The sequence below is a fragment of the Pagrus pagrus genome (assembly GCF_965226575.1).
Source record: "Pagrus pagrus genome assembly, chromosome: 23".
In the NCBI taxonomy this organism is placed as follows: Eukaryota; Metazoa; Chordata; class Actinopteri; order Spariformes; family Sparidae; genus Pagrus; species Pagrus pagrus.
The window spans coordinates 8094766-8117418 of record NC_140205.1 but is presented as its reverse complement, the minus strand read 5'-3'; the positions used below and the strand labels follow the sequence as shown (position 1 = coordinate 8117418).

At 43.5% G+C, this 22653-nt stretch overlaps 1 protein-coding gene across 1 annotated transcript in view; it reads left to right on the top strand.

The window, feature by feature from the left end:
• Positions 1 to 452: 452 nt before the first annotated feature.
• lepb (leptin b) overlaps positions 453 to 22653 on the top strand; it is a gene marked incomplete at both ends in the record, with an annotated part of 40623 nt that continues 18422 nt past the window's right edge. The window contains one exon of the mRNA XM_084346335.1: positions 453 to 607. Coding sequence (XP_084202461.1) covers positions 453 to 607 — 155 coding nt within the window. The remainder of the gene's footprint in view (positions 608 to 22653) is intronic.

Sequence of the window (22653 nt, the reverse complement as noted above, 5' to 3'; positions counted from 1 at the left end):
AGTTGAATTGTAAATAAAAATGATGTCATGTCCAACAGTTGGACAACTACTACTCAACTTTCCATAAAGTTGTTAAAGGTTTTTATACTCACCGTTGTAGTTTAGTGTGTTAGCGTCCTAACATTTGCTAATTGTAGTACATACAAACTCCAGCAGAGACTGATGAGAATGATGAATGAGTATCAATATGTTTTAAGGTATTGTAACCCAAGAGCCACTAACATGGCTAAAATATTACAGATTTCCAGAAAAGTACCCACAATCCTTTTGACTAAAGAGTGGCATCAAAACAAGTCACACATACTGTACTACACATCGAACGACGCAGACACGTGCTCATCAGACAGCAAACATAATTGATTGTGAACGTGTCCAAACACACACACACACACTGACACACCTGTCTGCTAGTCACACACTCCCAATTCTATGTGGCGTGGTAGAGAGGATCAATGTGTCAACACAACAAAGCCAGGGTGGTGGCCTCCTCGCGGCATGACAAGGTGGGAGATATTGAGTGCCTGGCCCTTGATCCCAGTGGCGGAGACGGACCCTCCGGGGAGGAGAGGGGGAACGGAGGCGAGGAGATGGAGAGACAAGAGAGCGGGTGAAAAAATGATGGCAAAAAGTCTGGAGAGGGAGAGTAATGATGAAAAAGGAATGAGACAGGGAAGACAAAGGTCTTAGAGGCATAGTGTAAGAGGGGAGGAGGGAGAGACAGCTGAGGGGGAAAGGTAGATAAACACTACTGTATGAGGGAGCGTGAGAGGAGCAGTGTGTGTGTGTGTGTGTGTGTGTGTGTGTGTGTGTGTGTGTGTGTGCGTGCGAGAATGTGCGTGTGCGTGCTGAGGCTGAAAGAAAGTGAAAGTTTAAAAAAATATGCCAAGTGCATGTGCACGACTGAAGCCCAGTTCAACCATGTTCCTAGACATCACATTGTGTGTGTGTGTGTGTGTGTGTGTGTGTGTGTGTGTGTGTGTGTGTTCCTCCTCTGATCGTCCCCGCAGGCGTCAATTCCACTTAATTTCCAGTTGATGTCGTTGAAATGACAAGACACAATATAAAAGGGCGGGTGTGGTCACGACATACAGTGCTCACTAAAGAAGCAGTAAAGGACAGTAGTGTTACAGCCACTCTGTAAATATATGAGTGTAATTTTACAGCTTATTACTTGCTAGTTATTGTAGTAAATTCACAGAATTATACTGTAATTGTTTCACTGTAATATCAATGAAAATTTACATTTACTATAAATGTATGGTAATATTACAGCAATCTCATGTGTTTTCATGTTAACCCAACCATACTGCTTGTTAGCATGTTAGCCTTTCAGCCCGGTAGTATGCTAATGTGTGTACCTTGTTGAACTACTTGTAGGCCTGTAAGCGTGTTGTTAGCCTATTAGCCTGATACTGTAATAAGAGTAGCTAGTTATTAATCGTATTTTTCTAATTGACTGTTAATTTATAGTAATATTACAGCAATTTACTGTGTTTTTATGTTAACCCAACCATATCACTTGTTAGTATGTTAGCCTGTTAGCATCCATATCTTGTTGGACCACTTGTAGGCCCGTCAGCCTCTTGCTAGTGTGTTAGCCTGCTAGCATTTTGTTAGCCTTTTAGCATGTTATCATGTGTACCTTGTTGTAAAATTCAATATTGTATTGCTTAGTTACTGTATGGGGCTAATTACAGTATTTCTTTGTAATGTACCATTTTTACAGTTCTTACAGTCGCTTTAGAGGGCTGCTCAAATTCAAATTCACAGCAGCCTACTGTAATAATTCAAATAATTGCCCATCATGCATTGCATTAATTACATTACAGTAATTTACTGTCAGGATTTACCTAGTGTTTGTTAACAGTGCACAACTGTAGTACTTTAGCACGCGGCAGCACATAAATATGTACAAGCATTCATCCGTCCTGGCTTTGTTCATCACAGGACTCTTCTGTGGCGTTCGTCCTTACTTTGCCGTCGCACGTGATCCCCCAGATTTCTCGAGTGGATGAGCACTGATGGAATCTGGCCGACGCATAAAACAGCCATGATCAAGCACGCGTTGTCGAATTTCAACATGAAGGGCTTATTCCACGTGTGCATGCCGGCGCATGTCTTTCTCGGTGCTGACGCCGGTAAATTAAGGCAGCAAACTTTGATTTACATACTGATAGATACTGAAGAGCGTCGACTAATGTGTGAAACAACAGTGTGCATACTGCTGAGTGAGCGTCTCACATCATCTTAGGGTTTTTTAGTATTTATGGCAGGGGGTGTCTTTAATCATAATATGAGAGGATCATTCTCTCGTGCATCTCTGTGATACAAGAAGAAGCAGTGCATTGCGGCAGCAGCGGGAATACATAACTGTTACATTTGAATATCTATATGAGCGTGCATCTGAGGGCTATGGGGGCTCACTCCCCACTGTAATGCTGCATTGCGGAGGATTCCCCTGGAAACTCCTCTAGTCTGTACAGAGCACAGAGACATTAAAGATGTTCTCTGTCCAACATCCTCCTTTATCTGGTCTGCACTCCCTCCCTTTGCTGGTGTCCTGCGAGCACAGACAGACAGACTCAGGTGTGCACGGACAGAGTTTGTCTGAACGACACGGCCTTCACTCTTGTTATTAAGTGAAGAATACGGGTTTGGACTCACGATGAATATAAATAGAGGCGGACATCTGCGCAGATATAAAACTCATGCTGAATGTGAAAATATTCATGAATGTGTGCGTTCGTCCTGTGCATCTGCGGCGGTGTTTGTTTGTGTGCATTGCCCTGTATGCGTGTAAGCTACTGTTTAGTTGTTTTGTGTACAGTATACGCTGCGTTGTGTATGCATACACTATTTGCATGTTTGCTCTGCTGAGGGTAAATACGTGCGGGCGAGCGCGTGCGGCTGTGTTTGTGTGCCCACGTGTGTTTGTTCGAACGCGGCTGGCTTCAGATCCCGATGGCCCGGCGCTGGGGAGAAAGGGAGAGCGAGGGAGTCAGGGAGGGAAGGATAAAAACGAGCGGGTCCAATCCTCTGAAGTTGATGACTGTGTGTTTGTCAGAGTGAATTTATTTATCACAGATGCCAGGGAAATTAGCATTGAAATGATTCTGGTGACAGACTCGCCCTGGATATCTCCGATGGCAGACACCCAAAATGTTTATGTTTACAGAACTTGAGGGGGGAGAGGACGGGGGAGCAGAGAGGGGATGGCGGTGTGAGAAAGTGAGAGAGAGAGGAGACTATGCGGCATGGGGAGATAATAACTGAGGTAAGATTAGGTTTAATAATAAAAAAAAAAGCCAGGGCAAGAAAATTGGAGGAAACGCTGGAAAGATAAAATATGTAAGAAGACAGAGAAAAAGAGCGAGACTCCAGAGGACGAGCTCAACTGTAGAAATAGTTGAATTGTGAGTCACGCTTGATAAGGACTTGGAGCTGGAGAAAAAAAAAAAAAAAGAGAGTGCTCCTCCTACACAGAGGGAGTGAGAAAAGAAGAGCATACAAAAAAGAATAACAGAGGAAGATACTCCTCTGTGTATAGGAGCGATACTGCTGCCCATAGACAAAAGATGCCGGGAGAGCAGAAAAATATAAGTGGAGATTCAAAGGGGAAGAAAAAAAAAACAGTGCAAATAAAGTTTGGAAGAAGAGAGAGGCAGAGAAGCGGGGTCAGCGCAGAGGAAGACATCAAGACGAGAGCTTCTAAGGAGAAGTGACAGAGCGGAGAGAAAAGGGAGAGAAGAGGGCACAAAGGAATAGAAGAATTAGACAGAAAAAAGTGCCAGAGCAGTGCACTGGAAAAAGGCACAGGCAGGTATATAAAGTATATGCACCTTCTCCTTCAATGTGCATAATCATTTAATCCCACCTATCAGCCCTTTTTATTATTAACCAACCTAGCGTGGTATTATGAGCAGTGTGGCGCTGAAGACGTGGACGGAGAGAAAAGAATAACAGTGTCAGGGAAAAAGAAACGGACGAAGGGAGGGGGGGGTGGGGAAAGAGAGACGAGGACATTTGCAAAATCACTTCTGGAGACCGCACGGTAACAGTGTGTTGCCATGGTAATGGATACACCAGTGGCTATGTGCATATAAACTGATCACAAATAAGTAACTCGAATGAATTTTCCTCACTTATTCGCACCTGAAGCTTTCAATGTCAGGGTCCGTCGTGGCGACCCCCCCCTCTCCGCCTCTCGACCGCATCCATGAAGCTTTCTACGTGCAGTGGGCAGGCCTCGCCGCCGGCGTCAAGGGCGATCTAAATGCTAAACGTGTGCTTTCATTGAAAATGAAGTTTCTCTTAAGCTTAACAGAATATTTGGGTAGGACTCATTAATAAGAAATGGGATACCACTCTGCAGATAATACTGATTCCCTCTGATAACTGACTGCGACTAAACACGGAAAAGATTGCAAAGCGTAATTCATTATTCAGCTAAACTGTAAGCAAATCCATAGGGGCTCCATGAAAACCTTATTAAATCATGCACTAAAGCTGCAAATTAAACCACTTAGCCTCTTTATTTGTGTTGATTATTCGAGAAAACCAAAAAGCTTCAGCGACTGTTGTTTTGGGCCAGTCAATCAGGCAGGTAATTGTTCGCTTGTACTCTGGCCAATATCATCATCCAAATGTGTACTAATGGCACAATCAGTGCTCGCTCTAATGCAGAGATACACCAAACACTAAAGGGCTAAAAAGCGAAGCCAAGCTGGAAAACACCCGTGCCTGCACTACATATTAAAGTGTGACCTTTTCAAATCAGCTACATTATAACAGGAACTTATTTGGATTTAGGTTCAGTTATTTCCTGTTATATTTTGCAAGTTCTGCCCTCATGTGTCACGTTTGCTTTGCACTTCCTGTCTTTGTCTTTTTCTCACCTTTTCCCCCCCGAGAGCCTATGCTTCGCTTTTTATTTAGCAATTTTTTTCCCATTACTTTGTCAGTTTGTCTGTTTTCCTCCTTGCATGTCTGGTTTGTTCTTAGTTTTGTATTCATAGTTTTTTCTTGGATTCTGTTTCACCTGCCTTTTTGTTGCCAGCCTTCGTTTTTTGCCACCTGTTTTTTAATTGCCTCCATTTTTATTTTTGGACCCCAGCTTTGCAAATACTGCGTCTGCATTTGAGTTCTCAAAAAGTTACCAAAACCTGACAGAGGAGCGTCTCAGCAAACTTCAATCAAACTGTCTGAACTTGGCAGGGCTGATGTATAACACATATCTATTCCTTGACTTCTCAGAAACATACGTACAGTTTAGCTGAAATACAATAGTGTTTATTAGCAGCAGGCCACCTCACTGCTTCCTGTTTCAAAACAGATTACGAGTAAAAACTAAGCAGTACACAACTAGCAGCACGTCTGTTTTCTACATTTTGATCAAAAGGGAAGACCACAGCCCTTTTTCTGTGTTTTTTCTGGTCATGTAGCACCAATTGCAAAAATATGTGCGTGTTTCTACTGCAAAGACAACCCAGTTTCATGCAAGTATAGAATCCCGGTGTATAATATTTTGATAGGCATATAAATCTATTCTACAAAAGACCTTTATCGGGAAGTTGCCATCTTATATCACAGCTATGCCGGTTGGAAGATCTGCTTGGAATTTCTATGTCCCCAGCTTCTGGGAACTCTTTACAAAGCACCCTAAAAATCAATACTCTGGTTCCCTTTGATGAATCAAATCTATGATCATAAACCATTCAGCTCCCGTTTGAACTTTTTTTTTATCTTTTATTAATTGCATTTATATAATTGTTTTTAATAATTTAAATAGTAACTTTTTCAAGTTTAAAGGGTAACTCCACCGATTGTAGATATTAAAGTGTGTTTACAGGTGTTGGGGAGTGCTACTGTGGCTCCGGAGGAAGCTGTGGCTAAGTTGCATTGTGGGTAATGTAGGCACCAGCTTTTGAAATGGAAGAGGAATGCTGTAACGATTTTTCATCATTTGTTTTTAAACAGTCCGTAGTGAGTCCAACAGTATATAGGAGTGAAAAACTGCTTTCTAAACCTTGATGCCTACATTACCCACAATGCAACCTGTGGCATCACTGGAGGCAATTTATCAGATTACACGCAGCTTCCTCTGGAGCCACAAAAGCCTTTATACTACTTCTTTCACATATGCAGTAGCACTCCCCAAGACGTATAAACACACTTTAATGTGTGAACTTGGTGGAGTTACCCTTTAAAAAAAAAAAAGGTAACAATGCTGAGATGCTGCATTATAAAACCCTCTCAGGCTATCAATGTAAAATTCATCCTCCCGTTTACCTCCTGCAATTAGGCGGCATATTATAAAGTAAAACCTTTCTCTTTTTTCCACATAAAAGCACATGCATAAATAAAGTACTGCAATAAACAAACAACTCAGGGGGTCTACGCTCCTCGCATGCCTCGACTGCAGAGAAGGCAAGACATTGTGTAAGCGCGCTAAGTTTAACTCTGTATTCTTTGGCCGTGTTTACTGTTTGTTATCCGTGTTTCATTATGGTAATTAACCGCTGTATTATGAGCCATGGCTGAATGCGTTCTGGTGCTCGCTCGCTCTCTCTCTCGCTGCAGTGATTGCAGCGATGCTCGGGCGTTGGGAAGAGGAGAGGATGTTTCTGGGTCACCAGCTGCCTACGTTTTCTGCAAACACAGCACTGCTAGACCTCACCAGCTGTTTTCTCTCACCATCTCTACCCCTTCGAACTTCCCGTCGTTCCCTCTCTCGGTGTTTTTTCTTCTTCCCCTTACTCACTACATGCTTCTCTACGCTGTATCCAGATGCTCGCCTGCGGCTAGGGGGAGAATTAACTGTCTCCTCTCTTACTACGGCTCTACTTCTGTGTGTAATTGTGTTTGCCTATTAATAGAGGGAGAGATAAGCGAGACTTAGGCAGGTCTAAAACATTGGGACATATTGATCATTAGTGAGGGGGGGGGTGGAAGAGAGAAGGACAAACAGAGGAGACACAAGTAGAGGAACATTTTTTTCCCTTTGATTCTGGCTGGCGGTGTCATCGGGAGCCGAGGCGCTGATCACACAGCTCCGAGAAAGATGTGATTACTCTCCATCCTCCAATTCATTTAATTACCACTCTATAACCTTGCAAATGAAAAAGAGAGGGGGAAAAAAAATGAGGAATGTAAAAAACAGAAGATGGAGAGACGGGGAGAGAGCAAGAATGCAAATGGAAGTGGGAAAAGAGTAATTGGACAAGAGTGATAATTCTAATCCTACAGCAGTTAAATATGCATAAATGGGATTTAATCCATGGGGCGGCAAATGCGCGGAGCCACAGTGGCGGTAATTGTTAGTGTGTTTTAATGTACGTCCAATATAATGTATGAGCCATTTAGTTTGGCTGCTGTTTGAAATGCTAATGCGCGTGGTGTGCGTGCGTTTGTGTGAACGCCCACCTTCGTTTTTTTAGTGCGCGAGGCTACCAGCGGGCTCATAAGTGTGTTTAATTTTGTATGTTTGTCTCTTTCATGGCCCTTATAAAACACCCGCGTTTTTTTTTTTTTCTCATCTTCCAGATAGAACAAGTCTCTCTTGGATCATGAATATGGATAACGGAGAGTAAAAGCAGGTGCGAAGGGGAGGGAGACGAGTTGAGTCGACATTGTTGAGTAATTGCAATTTAAATAACTGATGAATGTGCTTTCGCCGGTTTCTCTCGCAGACCTGCGCCCCAAATATAATCTTGATCAATATGTTCTGAGCTTCCGAGCTAATCGCTTCATAGCCCCGCGCGCACGGCGCCCCTTTCAATCTTCGTGTTTGGGAGATAAAAGATCAAACGCAGTCAAGTACGGGGGGATTTACGCAAAAGAGGTCACACGCACGCACACAGATATCCACTTTGTCGAGCGCACGACTTAAAGTTAGACCTCTGCCGAGCGTGCTCCTGTAAAGACTCACAAAAGTCAAGCAAAGCACAGATAAACGACTTCACTGACACGTACATACATATGCAGGGTGCAGCTATATACAGTGCGCACAGACAGGCCGACACACACATGGAAAGAGGAGATAGTAACACTCAAAGGCAACACTGGGGGCCAATTTGAATTTAAAAACAAGAGATCAATCACTTCAAGCAAAGATTATCATTTCACACACGCGCTTTGAGCCGAGGCTGGTAGAAAATGTTAAGCACTCTGACAGCAGCCAATATGCCCTTGAACACACTTCACACTTTGCCACAGTTCAGCGAATCTACTGGGAACAGTTGCAGCAAGCGAGCGAGCACCTCGCCACCGCACGCCTCAGCTCCTCCATAAAGGAAGCAGGAACTTTGGTGTTTAGCGAGTCGATATCTCCCGAACCTCCGCTGCGTCAAAACACTCTGATCCGGTGTGACCCTGAATATAGATATTTTCTTATAATTTAGGCTGGTATTTTCCGCAGCAAACGATGTGCACCGCGCTGTCAACGTGTGTTTTTATTCAGAGTTTCTGACCATGTGTCAGCGGCTCCCTGCCAAATCTGAGAGGGCACCTGTCTGGGAGTCCACTAGAGTGACTTTGCATGATTCAACATTTTTCTAATCCTGGCCCTTAATGCAGCCACAGAGTTCATCCTGTCTCTTTATAGCCTCTTCCTACTTTACTGTACAAAAACACAACATCATAACTCAAACTACAAAATATATAACTACTAACTCTGATTCACAGTTTCCTGATGGACTATTAGCTAGCTGCCCAGACTGGGAGAAGTGTGTACACCTTTCACCTTTACAGCTTTGGACTCCCAGGAGGTGGACGGGTGGTGGGACCCAGCTGGGAGAGTCAGCTACCTGCATGGCTAACTGAGCTAACTAGCTAACGACAACTAACATTACTTTTAGCAACAAGGAAAGCTGTCCGTCCATCAGGAAACTCCGGCAAAAGTTGTCAGCTCATCGTGAAAGAAAAAACACTGGACATGTTGCATTCAGAGCAGTCGGAAATCTGAGCTTTCTGCTCACAGGGATTATGTTTACATACGTTTACCTCATCATCTGAAACTTTGGTCACGTATAGTTTGAAGTGACAGAAGATTTGGACTGCCAGGAGGAGGTTTGGAGGGGGAACCCAGCAGGGAGAGTCAGCTAATAGGACAGGTAACTGCACGGCTAACTGAGCTAACTAGCTAACAGACGTTACAGTTAGTAGAAGTTTCTGTTTACTTTTAGTAACAAGCAAAGCTATCCGTCCATCAGGAAACTAGAGAAATCCCAGAGAGCTGAAATGAATTTCACATTGAGCATGTTGCATTCAGAGCAGCCTGAAATCTGAGCTTTTTGCTCAGCGGGTTTACTTTTACATACTTTTACCTCATTATTTGAAGCTGTGGCCACATTTAATACGAACATCTGACAATGTAACTTTTTATATAATCACAGCATCAAACAGCAGCAAAAGCATAATTGGTTCCATTTAACTGAAGGTGGTATTTATTAAAATGCATATAATGACCTCCAATCACATGTCATATGAATGCATTCAACTGTAATTTGAAATATAAGAGCGTTGTAAAGGCCGAGCTGAGGAAAGCTGCATTCCACTCAACATAGAAAGCACAGCATGTCTCTGAATGGCATTGCCATGGTGCTGTAATGAACGTGGAGTACTGCGGCAAACCTATAATAAAAAAGGCGACGGCAATCACTACTTTGCAAAGGAAAGAAGGCCTCAAAGGAATAAACCAGGACCTTCTGTAATAGCTATTGTAATGCTAAAGTAAAAGAGACAGCAGGAAGGAGAGAACAAACGGATAAACGTTCATATCAGCACGAGGACAGGAAGAAATGACACAAGCACAGAGATGAAGAATAGGAGCTAACATGAAAGGGGTCCAGCGTAACAGCAAGGCTGAGGGAAGGTTGGCATTAGGGGAAAGACGTGGAGGATGAACTGTCAAAACCAAATAAGCTCTGTCACCATGAAATCCACACTTTCACCAGCTCACTTTACCGCTTAATCAAAGTCTAGCCTGAGTGATTACATGGCCCCCTTTTTTTTTTTTTCATAAAAGTGCCACTATTAAAAAAAAGCTCCTAATACTGTGCTCTAGGAATCATTTCTAATTTATTCTCACCAGTCCTGATCTGCCAACCAAAGCTATTATAGGAAAGTCAGGATGATGTGCTGTCAGAAACCAGAGAAATAGATGTCATCCACAGCAATAAGCCTGTAATAACTACCGTCAAATTATTTTCAGGGCCTAAGTAACTTTTCCCTCATCTCCCCATTTGGCCCCTGGCGCCTCTTTTGCAGCTTGTAAAATGCTCATTATCATAATTGCATAACTGCGCATTTAACATTCGAGATGTTGAATTGAGGCAATATACTGTATGCCTCCTCTCGTCATTAGCATACAAGGAGATTACTGCGCTCCACTCGTGCACAAAAATCATCCTCTCAAGTGGACATGTTTCGTGTGACTCATACGTCTGCACACATGTGCCGTCTGCACGTACCGCACGACGAGACGAGCGTTTTCTTGGCATTTGCGTCGTTCTCCTTTGACTCGAGAGGAAGATTCGGGTGTGGTCGTCAATAATGCAAATTATAACGAAGAAATTAGCGCCTATGTGGAGGTTACGTAACATACATGAACACCAGAAATTCAAATCGCCAGCAGACGAGTTTGCCTTTCTGTACTTTGTTCTAGTGGATCACATTCGACGTCAGGGAAGCACCAGAAAGTCACAGAAAGTATTTTTTGGCCTTTTCCCGACTTTATTTATAGAACAGCTGAAGAGTGACGAGAAACAGGGTGAGAGAGAGGGGATAACATGCAGCAGAGGGCCACAGGTCGGACTCAAATCCTGGGGTTCACAGCCTCTTAGCTCAATTAGCAGCTAAAGCTCACAGTCTTATTAGCCAGCTTTGTTAAGCCACTTGAGAGAAGTGTTTACACCTTTTGCACAGGAGCTTTGGACCACCAGGAGGTGGATGGGAGGGGGGATCAGCAGGGAGAGTCAACTAATAGGGCAGCTAACTGCATGGCTAACTGAGCTAACTAGCTAGGAGCCAATGTTACAGATAGTAGGGGTTTCCAGTTACTTTAAGCAACAAATAAAGCTATGTCCATCATGAAACCCTTCCAGCCTCTGTACATGGGGCGTACACTCTACCAACTGAGCTATCTAGAGCCTTGTTTTCAGAAGGTTGCTGGTTCGATTCCCCTGTTCTGCACGTCGAAGTGTTCTTGGGCAAGATACTGAACCTGATGCGCTGGTCGGCACCTTGAAAAACCTCGCGTGGCAGCCGCCGCCATCAGTGTATGAATGTATGAATTACTGTAAGTCGTTTTGGACAAAAAGCATCTGCTAAATATAAAAACGTAATGATGATTGAGCGCTGTTTGAACAGAGACAGATGGAAAACATTTAACACGCCAGCGTCCAGAACTTCAACGCGCGTCATAGCATCACGTCTGAAACGGGAGGGGGGAGGTTTGCTTTATCGCGTCTCAGTCACTGCTGATCGGAACTGTAGGTTAAACACTGCGGAGTCATTTGCAGGATTTTCCAGGAATGACTGTCAGTTGTAACCTTTACCCACCGAAGACAAAAGACAGATGTTAGTGGGTGTCGGTTGGTTGTTTGTCGAGTGTGAAAAGGGCTTAAGTACGAGAGAATGAGTGGAAGAGGACGAGAGGAGGAGAAGGACAAAGAGCACTTGGCTGTGTTTAGAGTGGCTCACTGTACTTAAAGTGACATTTTGGTGAGATGTGCACTTTTCCAAAAACCCCCGTGGGGGGGGTGCAAGGGGCATGCCCAGCCATGCCAGCCTCCTCTGCGCAGCTACACTGTATCCTGACACTGAGCACAACAGGCAGGCCAGGCCATGCGCCTAAACACATTATACTCTTCCTTATCTAACACTCAAACAAAAACACATTCATTTTTATCGTACCTGACGTACGCGCAATACCTTCTGATAATCTAAAATGAAAACGTGCACACGCACAGAGACACACACACACCCACACCTTCATCTGCTGCGCTGTGTGATTACACAAAATCTGTCCCCAGTTCTGCCCTCCGGTTGTCCATCTGGGTACTCGGAGTCTGAACTCGGTTCGTTCCATATTGGCACCATACAGTGACGGCTTCATGCTATAAGCACAGCCGGCCTCCCTCTGTTCCAAATACGACCCGCAAGGCCTCTTGCGAGTGGTCGGGCACTTGGATATAGGCTGGGGTGACAAAGTAGGAACGGCTGCGAGGTGATGTGATTGAACAGGACAGTGGTTTTATGGATGGATAGAGTGAGAATATTGTACATTTTGAACTTTGACACGCCGTTATAGAATCATCTTGGGGTGGATTTAGAGGGGCTGAAAGGCTACGAGGTGCTTTCACTCCCAATGATGCGCAGCAGGCTACGGTATCGACTGAAAAACAACATCGCTGCGCGGAGAATACACAAAAACACACGTACCAATCAGACAGCGTGCTGTCCCGGGGCGCTGAGGGGAGGGAGGGGGGGGGGTGACGATTGCGGGGCTGAGTCTTTCACACTCTGACAGAACTACTAATGCTAAAATGTCAGCACACTGTAGGGGCGGCAGCAGCAGGCATGGCAGAAACAATGAAAGGGGAGTAACACGCTAACCAAAAAGTCCCAACTCCTCTGAGCACAAGTTGGGGTTAATGTTACAGCTGCGCTCCAGTGCCCTGCCGACAGCAGCGGTAAACAGACTGCACACAGAGCTCCTGACCAGAAAATGTCAGAAATTAACACTGGTGTGAACTGTACTTTTGCTCCACGAGTCAACAAGGGGATATCACCGCAATGATACTATTTTGCAACACGTTATCTGCCCTTAAAGTACGTCAGTGTCCAAAGCTAATCCAATCAATTAGCCGTGCTGACATTAGAGTTGGAGACTGTGGCATTAGTGTCAGTCTGTGGGTGCCAATCAAAGCACATTAGCATTTCTGCTGCTTCGAGCTGCACTTTGAACGTCCGCGCTGAACTCGAACATACACGGCCGGCGTCAGATGAACTAATAAACATGTCGAGAGGCGGCGCGGCGGCTTCATCTATCACTGCAAGGTGATTGTTTGTGTTTTTAGTAAGACGGGCCGCAGCGCCTGGTCCAGAGCCAGATGTGCGTGCTGTGCTGTCAACGAGCAGCTTTTATGATCACCTGATAAGAAATCAGGCCCGGCTCGCTGGAATGGCGGATAATGCGCGGGGTGATTTGATCGCAAATATGATGAATGGGGATAGCATCAGAACAAGCTGTACATTAATAAAAAAAAAGAGGGTTTGATTTCATACATGCTCGGCCTTCTTATGGGACTCTGCGGGCAGCGCGCTGAGGCAACTCGTCTGGTTGGCTCGGCACACTGAGAAATTGCAAGCATGTGTACAACCCATCAGGGAGAGGCCATTCATCCTTACGGGGCTCTGGGGCCTTTTCGCCTGCTCAGTATGGGAAGTGTAGGCTTCTCACTCTCTTCAGCCGGCCTGATTCGAGTAACCAAGTCACATTCTGCTGAATGAGGCAGCGACAGGTGCTGTATTTAAAATCCTGACCTAGTGTGGAAAAGGCCGTGCCACACACGTTTTGCAGGAGCTTGGTATTAAAAACGCGATCCTATCATGGCCTTTAATTATGCGTGAACTGGTGGCGACGCGGTCTCTCCAGGCGCCGGTAAAAACAAGGACGGTTGGGAGGACTAAGACTAAGACTCTTAGTGACAGTTTTCAGTTCTGTCTTTCATGCCACCTTGTTTTCTAATATATACAATTATTATCTGCATTGCGAAACATTGACATCAAACTCTATGCTGCTGGAAACTTGCAACAAGGAGGAGTGACGGTGAAGAAGGAGAAGAAGAAGAAACAGTCCAAAGCGTGGCTTCATTTCCTCTCAAAGACTTGATCAGGATTCAATAAGAGAATCGATACAGAATAAGCAGAATAAGACAAATCAAAATGCCCCAGGCAGCACTTTCAAAATGCAGCGTTTCTTAACCAGTCTCATCTGAACATTAATAAGGTAAGCGGTGGTCCCCTGTATGGAGATAAAAAGCCACTGTGGTTGACACAATTGCTCACTATGTGGCTATAGCCATGATGTAAAACTCTGCCCGTCCTCCATCTTATTACTTCACAGCTGGCAAGACTGATATCCCATGACAGCCCTGTGGTACAGAGAAGTGATTAATGCATTCGCAGCACCGCCCAGGAAACTTCCTCAATATCGGTGAGCAGTGTCGCTGGCAAGTGGAGCTGTCGGCACGATGCCCAGTCTGCTCCGACCTCTCGAGGTTTGGCTCCTGAGACGGACAGAGTGACGGGTCTGAGATCATCAGCAGATGTGTGGTGCAGATTATCAACGACGCGCCGGGGCTAATCTATGATTTCATGTTTCCTTCACTGGTTTGGTGTGATTCATTACTCCGCTGACTAACTCTGTCTATAATCACAGCGTATTGATACTCTGATACGGAGCAATCGTGTTCAGACGTGTTGTTTTAAGCTGGGAAGAGTTGTTTTCTGGAAGAAGCACCGCTGCCTGCTCCGATCTTGGCAAGGAGGTATGTGATCTGTGTACCATTTTTGGACAACAGCTTTCGGCTCATATCTAATGAGTCCATCAGAATCCGCCAAACTACGCCCAAGAACATTAAGAAGTAATTAGGCCGAGGATGATTCAGCTAAATAAATCCATCCTTCTCCCCGAAACGCTCCTTGTACCCCGTCCCTAACACAAACAGAGGAGCTTCTACTCCATCGAGCTGAATGTTTCCTGTTTATCAACAAACTACTGCTGAATTTTCATTGTGGATTAATCTGCCAATTATGTTCACGATTAATCTGTTAATAGTTTGTTCTACAAAAAAGGCAAATCATTGTGAAAAACTCATCATCACAGTTTCCCAGAGGTCAAGTTGCTTCTTTTGTCCAACCAACAGCCCAAAAGACTCATTCATGTAGTATCATAAAAGACAAAGTAAAGCAGCACATCAAATTTAAGAAGTTGGACCAGGGTGCCGCTGATTCGGTCGCACACGTGGCCAAAAAAGTGCGAAAAATAAACACTTTCATTGGTTGAACTGAACTGACATTCGTTTTGAATGTCTGATTAAAAGAACATGAAGCCTATTTAAAATATTTTTGATGATATTTCAATTTCTGGTTGAGTGTGCTTTGATTTACTGATGATAACAAGAGAAAACATTTTTTCAGGTGCACCTACATGAAAAAGTTGGACCCACTGTGAAAAAAGTTAGTCTGGAGCCCTGCTGGCACCAGAAAATGTTGACATTCTTGCTTGAAAAATGAAAATAATCAATTAGAAAAAACGAATTAGAGTTGGCGATTTATTTTGGACTAATCCTGTGTTTGACTTTGGGTCATACGCATCTTGCGAGTGCTCCGCTGCCCATCAGCGAACTCAAACATCTCAGATTTCGAAGCCTTTTAGCAGCGCGTAAAAACAAAAGCCAGCAGCAGACTTTTCAAATACGTCTACATTTAAAATGCATCATCAATGAGCTGCCCTTGACTAAAAAAAAAACAAAACAAGACATCTCTGTAATGAAATAACGAGCCAAAGCAAGTCTAAAGCGTCTGAAAGTGAGTCTGAAATTAATGTAAAAGTGTCTCAGAGGTGCGAAAAGCTCGACAATCTACAACAACACGCCTGTCGAACACTCCAAGGCTTAACCATGTAACAATACTCTAACAGAAAAGGCAAGGAGGGGAAAAAAAATCAAACCCAATCACCTCCAGTGTTAACCACTGTACAAGGACGTTGCTGGGCTATGACCATCTTCCTTAAACTTAATGGAAATACTTGTATGGTTCAACAAGCACAATCAACTCCAAGGCGCTAACAACCTTTGCTGACCAAGAATGTTCAATTTGTGCTTCTTCCCCTTGTTCTTTTTCTTTATATATATACGCTGCAGGAGTGTATATGTAGGCGTGCTGCATAAGCACACACACACACACACACACACACACACTGGTCTAAGACTCCAGAGACCCGGAGCGCCCTTTCCTCTCTCCCTCTCTTTCTAATCCTGGCAATTAGCGAGAAATAATTAATGATAAAAAATGAAAAAGTTGAGGGCAGAGAGCCTTGAAGATAGAGTTCTGCACCGTAAGCATTCAATTCCCCCTCTCAAGGTCCTCAAGGTCCGCCGCTCTCTGGCTCTGATCCTCACACGGCTACTGGAGGAGGCTTCAACAAAGGCCTCTTTGATATCAGCCCGCCCTCCGTCACTCGCTCGCGCTCTCCCCTCCTACATCTTCTCCTTCTCCTGTTTTCCTATCTATCTTAGCGCACACCTTAAACTTACTCTCATCTCCTTCCCCCTTCATCTCACCCTCCTCCACGCCCAAGGTTGTGGCCTGCCTGCTCGGGGTGCGTCTGGGAAAGAAAAAAAAAAAACTTTGAAGGTTAAACCAGACATCTGCTGCACCCCCCCACCCCACCGCTCCAGAGTAAGGCTTTGTTTGATTGCCTCCCTGTGAAATTAATAAGAGTAGCCATTAACAATCTGGCATAAATAGGAAGTCGGCGGTTGCGTGGCTGTGAAGGGACGTGCGATGCAGCTGAACCTTGAGCTGGAGACGGAGCCATGGCGTCGTAAGGGGGGGAAACGGGGAGGTCGTGACCTTGCGAAGTCACTCCGGGGGCCACACACGAGCGTAACGCGGGTGTTGTGATCAGAGAGAAGAAACTGCAGTGTCATCCCGGGCAGCGATGTGATGTCTGCACGGGCACCGACTGTGTGTAAACATCCAGATTTTCCCAGAGGAAATCAATATTCATAATCACATGTAGTTCAGTGTATGTGTGTGTCTGCGTTCACTCACGAGCAGACAGACAAACAGCTGAAGAGAAGGCATGAGGAGGGAGGGAGGTAGGGAGGGAAGGAAGGGAGGGAGGGACGGAGGGGGGAAGGAAAAAAAAACACTCCTGAGCACTCCTGACCCCTGGTGGCAGCTCGCAGTAGCACCTCGGAGGAAAGGCTGCGACCGAGTTACAGTAGAAGAGGGACCGCCGCTGTGTGCACAGTCTGGGGGTTTCTGCTTATTGCACCACCTCTTCCTCCTGAAGGGTGGCTTTGATCTTTGCATACATTTAAATTCCAAAGAGGCCAAAAAAAAAAAAACTCTTAAAATAATACCAAGGGCTGGTAAAGCTCATTCATTCATAAATGCAGCGACTGGGATTTAGATCTTGAATTACAGAGAGAGCAGACATCATTTCATAATACTCTTCAAGCTAATTGTGTTTCACTTGCTCGATATTTCAAATGTTTGATGTCAGACTGTGAGCGCTGAGACGTTTCAGTTGCCGTTGGCGAGGGGTAATTTAGCACAAATTTGAGGCATGCAGATAGGCTGGTCCTGCAAGAGGCATGTCAGATGTCCTCTATCGTCCTATCTCTCTGGACACATCTGTTTGTTTCATCTTAACAAAACCTCTGCGCAGGAATCCAGTGCAGGGGAAACTGAAGTGTGAGAGTGTAAAGTAAAGCAGAGAAGACAAGGAAGGGTTATCACGGTGTTAGAAAAATGCTTTTAAAAGCCTGTAGAAAGGTATTTGATCTGTGGGATCTGAGTTTAACACTGTGACTGCGGTTGATGCTTTTGGCCAGCAGATGGCATCAGCAAGTTAGTGCAGATTGCTGTGGTGCAGTGCTCCCACCCTGATGCTGCCTGTCCCCCACCCACCCCTAGGTCAGAGTCTACAGCGAGGCCGTTCAGTGTGTACATTCAGCAGCAAGAGCAAGTTTCCTCATCGTGACCAGATTTCAGGGCACCATTACGGATCCATGCACAATTACTCCCCCTCAGCCTTCGCCGGTCCCCGCTTGATATTTCAACCCCCTCCTCAGCTGCTCACCCTCACCCACACATGCATCCCTGTCAAAGTGTCTTGCACACCAGTTGCTTCTGTGTGTGAAAGAAGAAAAGGCGAGGGATCATTAATACACATGCTAAGGAGCAACGGTAAAACTTGTCTGGGGAATCAATAGAAACATCAGAAAGGAGGAAGAGGAAGATTAGATATTGACTGAGGTAATGGGGTGAGGTGAGGGAAAAATGCATTCAGCTAACTGCTGTTTTCATCTGGCAGCGACAATATGGCCTGTGTAAGTGGAGGAAGTGAAGGGTGCGTTAGTGTAAGATGTCGTGAGTGACATATGAGATGGAAAAGTGTAAACAACACTGCCACCAGTAAAAAATAGGAACAATATGTCACTTTTAAAGGGCCACAAACTTAATTATGCAAATGTATGTAATATGATAGGACTGGTTTCACTTAAGACCTCTCAGTTCTTCGTTGACTGATTAACAAAAAGAATCTTTACATAAAGAAATAGAGGTTGTCTTATATACGACTGTTAAAAGATTTAGTTTACATGCATTTAAAGGGGCACTATGTATTATTTTTTCCATAACTGAATGAAGAAGCTGGAAAGGTGGCAGGGTCCGCCATACATAAACAAAGTAAAACAGGATGAAGTTGTGTTGTCCTTTAAGGTCAGTTTGTTTATTCAGTTTATTGAGTCATACATTTTTTCCCCCAAAAAAACTACATAGTGCACCTTTAAGGCATGAGTTCATGTCCAGTTATGCAAGTCAATATATACTGTAAGTAAAGAGGCCTGCATGATATGTAATAAAGTAAAAATCTACCTTGTTTAATAATAATAACATTGTTCAATATTTTTCGAAGACAATATGACTTTCAATCACGAAACAATTATTCAAGCTCTCATATTAGCTCTTGCGCTAGCTAACCTTGAAGTCACCACTAACTTGATGCCAATTAACCTGGGGGTAGCTTGCTAACTAGGGCTAACACCTGATTAACCAGGGCTCCATCTGATAGATCAAAGTGTGGATGCTTGGTGCATGTTTAAAAATGTTTATTGATTGCATTTCAGGCAGTCTTCTGTGACGTGTCCATCTTGCTAACCCTAACCCATGGCATGAAAATACGATTTATCGGTCAGCTAGGTAAATCTGAATCTGCAAAGTCAAAGCTTGACTTAATGATAATTAATACCTGCTGGTAAGCTCAAGAGCTCATTATCCAATCAGAAAAGAGCTGGAAAAACTACCAACAATCATATTTAGTCCTTGTAGCCTCTCTACTTGCATGCCACTCCTGACATAGACGACACCCAAACAAAGAGAAGTCACAGGATCACACACCTCATCCAGTCATCGTGTTGACAGTCAACTCTATTATCATCACTGTCACAAGCACAACGCTCAAACTCTCCAATCAAACAGGGATCAGCATTTGAGCTAAAACAACAACAGTAGCAGTAAAAGAAAGCTAATAAAGCGGGGAAGGCTGTTCCCTGGTGACACTGAATCAATGGTCATAGTTGTAACTAAACCTTCACTGAGAACTTGATGATGTCTCGTTGTGAAATAATGTGTGAGTTCGGTGCCAAAGCGCAAAAAATGATATCCCTAGTCAAAAAGTCCAACAGGATTTTCAGCTTTGCAGATGAATTTCTAAAAATCCTTTAGGATATCCTATGAAAAACATGTTTGGTTCTTTTAGGGTTTCCTCAGTCCTTTTGGAAATCTGTTTTTCTTCTATTGTTTCCAATGAAATCCTTTAGGATCCCCATACATTCCTAAAAAAACTCCTATAGGAATTATTTAGGAAGAGGTTTAAGTACTATTGGAAATCAGACTTACATAAAATCCCTTAAGATACTTTTTATCTTTAAAGACTTTATATCCCCTTTATGAGAAAAAAAAAGTCTAGTTCTTGTTGGATTCTCAGTCCTGCTGTTTTTATTTCTATTTTTAACTTCTCGGGAGTCTTTGATTAATTTTTACAAGAACTAGTGACAGGACTCTTATTTCTTATTCTTAATCTTACTTGACTGCTGGATTCTTGGAAAGTCCTGTTAAGAGTGCACTTCAGATAGCTTTATGAATATTTCACTCTCACTCTTGTTCAGGCACAAAGTCGCAAAACACAGGGATGGTAGCTCTTACAGCGAGACACAGACGCTCTGCGAGCTAGTACACCAATTTAACGTTTGACCTGCTGCGACCTGAAGAGAAGAAAACAGTTGCTGTTGCCGCCATTTTGGAATAAAATAACTGTGCCACGAATTACACAAGTTTTCCAAGTCAATTAAGTCGCAGTTTGTCGTAACTAAAGAAAAATATCATCTAGTTTTGTGAACTACCTCGTCTCGCTCAACATGGCTGCCAACTCGCCACAGAAAAAGTATCTACAAAAGTGAATAAACCTGAAACTCGGCTAGCATTTTGCACTTCCTGTTCCCTTGTCTCAAAGTCAATAGGTTTTTTGAATGGGTTTTCCGTTAAATGCCTGAAATAAGGTCTGTGGTTCACACAGGCTTAAGATATGAACATGTTTTGTTCTACGACATTAAATATATCATTAATATCCCACTTAAAAGCAGTGATTGCTACGTGGCTAAGTCATTAGTCCGTCTTCACAGTTGGACAGTTTACAGCCAGATTACCAGTCTAGTCCCACTTTAAAATAACTTTTTGAGCTAATGCTAGCTCAGCTAACATGTGCAGCTATAATTTAGCAGTAACATTAGCTGAAATGTTAGCTTAAAGGTCAACACTAGGCCTAACGCTACATGCTATTAAATAGTCTAGCAATTGAATAGCATTTAGGTAGCGTATCTTATGAAAAAGCTACGCAACTTGACATTATAAGCTAACGTTTTATGACTACCATGATGACATGATGATGAGTTTAATTTGACATTATCTCAATCACTGTGTAGTGGTGTTTTGGAGGCTGCTAAATATAATAGTCACTCATTTTTATAAAGAACAGTCTCTTCTGCTGGTACAGTAAGTTAAATATGAAGCCTTGCAGGTGACAGATTTAAAGCAAAGCTTGGATAAATTAAAGAAACCTTAAACATGCAGGTGTACTGCGTTACAACATTAAGCAACTAGCTGAGAAGAGCATAATCTTAATATTCTCTGTCGGCCTATAGAGATGATTTGTCATAATTTACACTCTCAAGTCGACGTTTGTCTGAAGTTTTTTGACACTTTACTAAATGAAGGACACTCAAGAGGATGGTAATGAAGAACTGTATATCATCAAGTTCAGTTTTTGGTCTCTAATCTTTTTTTTTTTGTCCACAATATAAGCAGATTATTAAATTATACTTAAATATACTTGTGTGGGAACATGTCCCTGCCAATCTCAAGGTGCGCTATAAGGTCTGTAGCATTTGTGGAGTGAGAGGAACGGATCCAAAGGCAACCAAGACTGGCGAGATCTGGAGGATGATGTCTGAGATTAGTCTGATCTGGATATCATCTGTGATTTCTTCAGCAGAAACGATTGGAGAGCCTTTATGGAGGATATCGGCCCGACTCCACAGATTCTGTACACAGCTTTCATGAGCAGGAAGTCCCCGATACCACAATCCGGTTCATCTTACTGCTCAGAAGTGGCTTCTGGTGTTGTAGGATGTGCATCATTGCGTTAATCTCTGTAGTGTGTTACAAAACCCCTTGAGTCCAGTGGCAACTATCATCTGTTTTGGTTATGTTGGTGCCTCCTCATCAGGGATAAATGAATGAATACCATCACACATGAAGAAACTACCCTGCCTTAGGTTCCTGTTATGTCTGGGTATTGACTTGCCATTTGAGGAATCGCCAGGAGAAAGTTTGAATGGCTTCTACAGGGGTAAACATGGTAAGCATGGCTGCACAAGCCCCGGTTTTAGGTGCAGCGGGCATTCATAAAGGCAAAAGGTTTATGCAAATGTTCAGGGGTTATTATTTCAGACCTCGACTTTTTCTTAACTGGAATTTAGCCTTTTTCTTTGAGTTTTTTTTTTTTTTGAAGAATGAAGGGTTGCTTTTTATGTTTGCAACGGTGGCTGAACTCCAAGTCTTTCAACAAGGTGCAAAAGACAAGGTAGCCAGCACTGAAGGCAGTCCTGTTCCACTTACATAGACTAATCAAAGATAAAATAAAGAAATTTAGGGATTGGATATTGTTTCAAGGTATGGTAACAACTGTGAGACATCTCACCATCAGTTATTTATCTGCTCTTGTTGGTAGCCGTTGAGATGATCTTTCAGTTTTTCACTCTTTCCTACTTTCTTATGTGTATCTGACAGGAATAGCGTCTACTTTCTATGAAAATACAAGAAAAATGCATCATAAACAAACACAGAGAAATAGTTTTGAAGGCTATGTTTTCACCGGTGTCTGTTTGTTGGTCTGTTGGTTGGTGTGTTGGTTTGTGAGCAGGATTACACAAAAACTACTGAACTGATTTCTTCAAAACTTGGGTGGAGGACGGGTCTCGACCCCAAATAGATCCTGCTAACTTTTGGTGCGGATCCAAATATTTTTTCCTCACTTTCTTTAACATTGTGCGATAGGGCGTTTTCAACATTTTGATGAATTTCTCGGTGAATAAAAGGTGGATTTTGATGAAAAAAATCTGGCATATTTAGGTGGCTGACAATAGGAACCTTGACTAATAACAAAACATAATCAAAATCGGAAAGTGAACAGCGACTCACGCTACTGTTTGTGGGTGGTAGACTGAATTGTTTAGGGAAATCACCTTGGCAACGACTGGCTATTTGCCACTGCGGTCCACTATCATCTCGTGATGC